This window comes from Tachypleus tridentatus, chromosome 10 (genome assembly GCF_004210375.1).
Source record: "Tachypleus tridentatus isolate NWPU-2018 chromosome 10, ASM421037v1, whole genome shotgun sequence".
NCBI lineage: Eukaryota > Metazoa > Arthropoda > Merostomata > Xiphosura > Limulidae > Tachypleus > Tachypleus tridentatus.
Window position 1 is genome coordinate 26,553,058 of NC_134834.1, and position 6,000 is coordinate 26,559,057.

Below are 6,000 nucleotides of genomic sequence, written 5' to 3' on the forward strand. Positions count from 1 at the left end.
GTTTTCTATCTGATCCAAAACTACCTTGATAACTTATCGAGGGTTCACGACGAACGAATTAATTCTGAGTTGATATAGGTACAATTTATTTAACGGGGATGGGAGGCTAGCTAGCTCTTCGCTGATCACACGTGAGTTTTCACCGCTGAAGCTATATTATGTCTTTGTAAAAAAAAAAAAAAAAAACTACCGTCCGATGTTAATCCGCTGAAGTTAAATGGTTCGTAATATTTGAAGTATATAACGTTTCTGGTCAAATATCTGTAGTTTCTAGTTTCCCGATTAATAAGCGTTAATCACAGTTATAGCTTCCAAGGTTTATAATATATCAACTTCTCTCGGCGTTTATAAGCGTTAGGAGAGATTTTAGATATTTCAGCTTAAACAACAATACTATCGATCACTAATATTTATGTACATACACGTATTGTTGATTCTTACATTCGAGAATCTTCTACAACTTCAGTGAATAGGCGGGAATTTCGCAGTACAGATTCAACAGTGCAAGTGACATGCATTTCTAAATATGTATTTAACTGAAAAATCCATCAATATTAAAATAAATATATCACAGTAAATCCGTCACATGGAACTGTAAGTTCACTTGAATCTATTGCACGGAATCAAAATGTACCTCTTTCTTACCCATTGTTTTGTTCAATGTGCTTGTAATTGTTGTTTTGGTCTCGCATGTTTCTTACCCTTTTTATAATAGTTGAAAAAAGTCCCAGTAGTTCCCACAATTTACAAACTTCGCCGTTTTTCAAGTATCATTGTTCTGGAAGGGTAGATCATGATTCTACATGTAATTTAGGTTACTACTAAAAACAATTTTTACGTTAAACGTAAAAGTAAAGAGCAAAACGAAAGTGACACAGATATCTGTGTCTGATTTTAGGAAAGGTTACTAGTAACAGTTAAAAAACCTTGTGAAAATAATTATAAATGTCTTATAGCAATGGTTCGAATGTTTCTGGCAATAATAAGGTAGTTTTTAAAAAACAATCAGAGTGCTGTGTCGTAGTATTGACTAAATCTTAAGCAACAATAAGAGTTCCCCGCTGGTACAGTGGTAAGCCTAAGGACGTATAACACTAAAATCAGGGGTTCGATTCCCCTCGGTGGACTTAGCAGATAGCCCAATGTGGCTTTGCTATAAGAAAACACACACACACAACAATGAGGTAGTATTCAAGTAACAATGAGGGTGCTTGTAGTATTTATAAAATCTCAGGCAACAGTGTGGGTGTTGTATCGTAGAATTAATCAGATTTTAAACAATATATTCACCCTTTGATAGTCTAATGTTGGTTTACATAACTGGGACAACGTTAGACTAACTTGTGTAGTTACAGAAATACTGTCACATCTCGTTTCTGTTGTGTAAATCTGCGTAAAGATTCGCGAATGTTTGCAATGAGCTATTCAAAATGTTGCGCACGAAATGTTTACATCATGTGTCTCAACCTCAGTTGCTTACGTTAACATCATGTAATGTCAACCACAGGTGAAAAATTAAATGGCAGTATGATAACATTTTTTAACATGTTCTTTTGTTAATGAATGCTATAATTTCATGTTTTTATATTAATACTAACAGATTTTTTTGTTTTGGTTTTTTGAATTTCGCACAAAGCTACTCGAGGGTTATCTGTGCTAGCCGTCTCTAATTTAGCAGTGTAAGACAAGAGGGAAGGCAGCTAGTCATCACCACCCACTGCCAACTCTTGGGCTACTCTTTTACCAATGAATAGTGGGATTGACCGTCACTATATAACGTCCCCACGGCTGAGAGGGCGAGCATGTAGGGCGCGACGGGGATGCGAACCCGCGACCCTCAGATTACCAGTCGCACGCCTTAACGCGCTTGGCCATGCCGGGCCTATGTTTGGTATGATAGAATACTAACACCCACTGTAGCATTCTCTTGGGTAGAAAATGGCGACTCGTTTTTATTTTTTATGTCTTTACTTAGACAGAAAAATTCTAACAAGTAAATCTAATAGTCCTACAGTAAACTTGTTACTTGTGTTCTGAAAAAACTCAATTCATTCATAAATTTTATACTTTCCTTTTGGAAGGTTTATTTTTCATAAAATAAACGCGTTTTTCTTTTCAGCTTAGTGAGTTTGAAGCACGTGCTGGAGACAGAATAGCAACGTGGATGTTCTACGTAAGTGACTCACATTACTAATAGTGTTTTACGATACATTTAAAACAGCCAATATTGTTTTACGATATATTTCAAATAGCCTATGGTACTTTAACATATATTTCAAATAACCAATACTTCTTTAGAATACACTTAAAATATCCAATACGAAGTCATGGCCATTTATTATAAATCAGAGTGAATATGAAAAATATTGAAGTCAAAGAAGTACCTCTTTAAATAAAATGATTTGTTTGGTTGTCTTTAATGGGATGGTGATTCGAACTCGCGACCCTCGGATTACGAGTCGAACGCCTTTTTTGTTTTTTGAATTTCGCGTAAAGCTACACGAGGGCTATCTACGCTAGCCGTCTCTAATTTAGCAGTGTAAGACTAGAGGAAAGGCAACTAGTCATCACCACCTACAGCCAACTCTTAGGCTACTCTTTTACCAACGAATAGTGGGATTAACCGTAATATTATAACGCTCTGACGGCTGAAAGGACGAGCATGTTTGGTGTGACGGAGATTCGAACCCACGACCCTCGGATTACGAGTCGAGTGCCTTAACCTCCTGACCATGCCAGATCTTAAATATAATGACTAACATACACATGCGATAAGTTAAAAATATTCTTCCTTAAAACGCTCTCATGTGAAGCCCAACACTTTGTCTTTCTCTTAAATTAATCAGAAGTCCTAAAGAGAACAGCATGGCTGATCTAAACATAAGAAATAATTATTGGCAGAAACGAATTATTTTCTTTTATTAAATATCAATTTCATTTTTTTATTTTGCCGATATATATACTTTTAAATTACTTAAAAGGTAAAAGTGCTGATACTTTTTTAATTAAAGATAAAAAATCTTATTAACATTAAATTTAAAAAATGACTTTACTTCTAGTTATCGGATGTGGAGGCTGGGGGCGCTACAGCTTTTCCTTACGTTGGAGCGGTGGTGTGGCCTAAAAAGGTAATGAAGGTTGTTTGTGTCTGCAGTAAATAATACAAACAGATAAATGTAAACAAAGCTTTTTATTTCAACATATTTGTACGATTTTCCTCGTGTTCATGATGAATCGTAGCAACTGGTTTATCTTATCTTTTCTAGCCACTTAAATAAATTTCTTAAACCTTACACGCACGCAATGACCAGTTCAAAATTTCGATTGAGAAATATATTTCAAATTTTAGCTAAATTGTGTAGATTTGTTTGTGTTTGTGTAGACTTGACATCTAATTTCTTTATAGTGGTAATAATAAGTTAGTTCTGCCAAACTTAGCGGTAAACTGACAAGAAACTAAAAGGTAACTTATTGTGAATAACAACACCAAAGAATACCCTGAAAACTACGAGTTAGGGTTAGAGTTTATTATACGTCAAAGAACAGATGTCACTGAAATTTATATGCACTGAAATATTTTTTACTTTTGATTCATTCTAGGGCTCTGCTGTTTTCTGGTGGAACTTGAAAAGAAATAGCGAAGGTGATATTATGACTTTTCATGGGGCGTGCCCCGTTTTACGAGGATCGAAGTGGGGTTAGTTTTACTCAACGTTTTTAACCGCCTTTCCTTTTGTGAGTTTGAATTAAATCACAGTACATTACGTATAACTATCGTCTCTCGCTGAGGCAGCGATAAGTTTTGGATATACAACACTAAAATCAGGGGTTCGATTCCCTTCGATGGATACAGCAGATAATGAGATGTGGTTTTGCTAAAAGAAAAAAAAACACACACGCATAACTGTGACACCTTTTAACCCCGGCTTCTGATCGCCACTAAAATATTTTGTTGAACAATCACTAAATAGTATAATTCTTACCCATAAAGTTGGTAATAATTTAAAGTTAATCTGAGAAAAAAAACTACTGAATTTAGTAATAGATTAAGTAGGAAGAAACATCGTCTGTATTTTTCTAGCTAATGTTTTGTTATGTTTGGTTCTTGAAAAAACTCAGTCGAGTGCTATGTACTCTAATTGAGGTGATAAGTTAGTAGGTAGGTAGGTAGGCAATATTATCTACCACCGACTCTTGGGCTACACCATCATTACCAACGAAAAGTTAGATTGACTGTAACATTGCAATAGCCTCACAGCTGAAAGGACACGAGGATGTTTGGTGACGAGATTCGAACACGTGGCTTTCAGATTGCGAGTTGAGCACTCTAACCATTTGGTCACTGACATCTTAATTGACCTCGAAGGTTAAAACATTTACTGACTTAATCTAAGCACCCAAGTAGCACAGCGGTAAGTTTGGGGACTTACAGCGCTAGAAATCGAGTTTCGATACCCGTTGTGATCAGAACACAGAGAGCATTCTGTAGATTTGTGCTTAATAACGAACAAACAATTTAATAAGTTACCAGTTGTGATAGAAATGGATAAGTAGTGTTTTCGATTTTAAATTTGGACGCACGAACATATATACAAAAAATGAAAACCAAAATTCACGGAATTCTAACCAGAATGTTAAAAATTGTTTTTTATGTAATTTGTGTACAAACGTTTGAATTTCTGTCATAGAGAATAAATTTAATTTTCGAGAATGTTTCGGATATGACAGAGAAAGGCTAAGCGTTATCTTAACGTGGAAGGAGTCTGTGGTAAGTTCAGTCCAGTAATAATTACTTACATTACAGATTATTTCAGCGTTCATAGTTTATTATAAACAAATTAAGGCTTAAAAAAGTTAAATTTATACCTAATTTTCAAAGTTATCAAAAGCGAATTGAGAATAGTTTAATGATTTAAACAAGTGTCAAACTTTCGAAACCGATCATCAGTCACTAAGTTATGTTTCATCATCACAACTATTCCAGTTACATAAAATGTATATGATTTAATTTTCGTTATGTTACTCTTTAACCATAAATAGATGAAAGTCTGTCTTGTAGTTATCAGTGTTCCACTTTGGTATCCATTATTACAGTGTGCAACAAGTGGTTCAGAGTGAATGCCCAGATGTTCCGGAAGCCATGTAGTCTGAATGAAGATGCTTATTTCACGGATCTGTAAAATCTGACGACACTAAAACTGGAGAGAGAAACGTTTGAAACGACAGAAGAAAAGTGATATTTTAAATGTGAATTACATGTTGCAGTAAGTCAACTTCAACTTCTGTAAAAACTGAAACAAGTACAAAAGGAGAAATACCTAATAAATGTGTTTTAAAAGTAACCTCGTTTGCTTTTTTTCAAAGTTGTAGTTTTGGTGTTTTATGAAATTACAACGGACTATTCGTGTTGTGGAAGCTCATGATGACGAAAAACCCACTTGAAGTAAAAATGTATCTCAAGACGGCTGGTGTGGGTATTAACACTTTTACTAGTTGCTGTATAACTGGGGCTTCTTTGATTTTGCGTTTGTTTATATTTGTTTCCCTACTTAATATGTGGATGTTTTCAGTGGTTAGGCTGTGTTTATTTGATTTACAGTGTTCAAAAACGTGTGGTGTTTTTTTCTGTTCTTTGGATCTGGTTTCCTTTTTTCTGCTTGTTTCTCTAATATAGAAGTCGTAACAGTTGTTACATTGTATTTTATAAATAATGTTGGTGTTGTGTTTGTCAGTGTAGTTTTTACACAGTATAGACCTTAGTTTTGTGCCTGGTTTTTGAATAAATTTGGTATTAACTGGCGTTTTGTTACTAGTTTTTGCCAAATGTTGGCTATTTTTCTGCTGATGTCGGGAATATATGATATGCAGCAGTATAAAGTTTTGTAGTTGTTGTTTCTTGGGATGTATTATTGTTTGTTTGTTATTGATGGTGTTGTTGATCTAGGTGTGTGTGTGTGTTTTTCGTTGTTAAGTTTACCGGGTGAACATAGTTTTGTGGCT

The 6,000-nt window shown here is 34.8% G+C and overlaps 1 protein-coding gene across 2 annotated transcripts in view; it reads left to right on the forward strand.

Moving 5' to 3' along the window:
* The window catches only part of LOC143228918 (prolyl 4-hydroxylase subunit alpha-2-like), a 49,027-nt gene extending 43,687 nt beyond the window's left edge, over positions 1 to 5,340 (forward strand). For both annotated transcript variants that reach the window (XM_076460373.1, XM_076460371.1), the window contains exons 12-15: positions 2,120 to 2,173; positions 3,060 to 3,128; positions 3,601 to 3,697; positions 5,095 to 5,340. In XM_076460373.1, coding sequence (XP_076316488.1) covers positions 2,120 to 2,173; positions 3,060 to 3,128; positions 3,601 to 3,697; positions 5,095 to 5,180 — 306 coding nt within the window. In that variant the 3' untranslated portion in view covers positions 5,181 to 5,340. The remainder of the gene's footprint in view (positions 1 to 2,119; positions 2,174 to 3,059; positions 3,129 to 3,600; positions 3,698 to 5,094) is intronic.
* Positions 5,341 to 6,000: the final 660 nt, after the last annotated feature.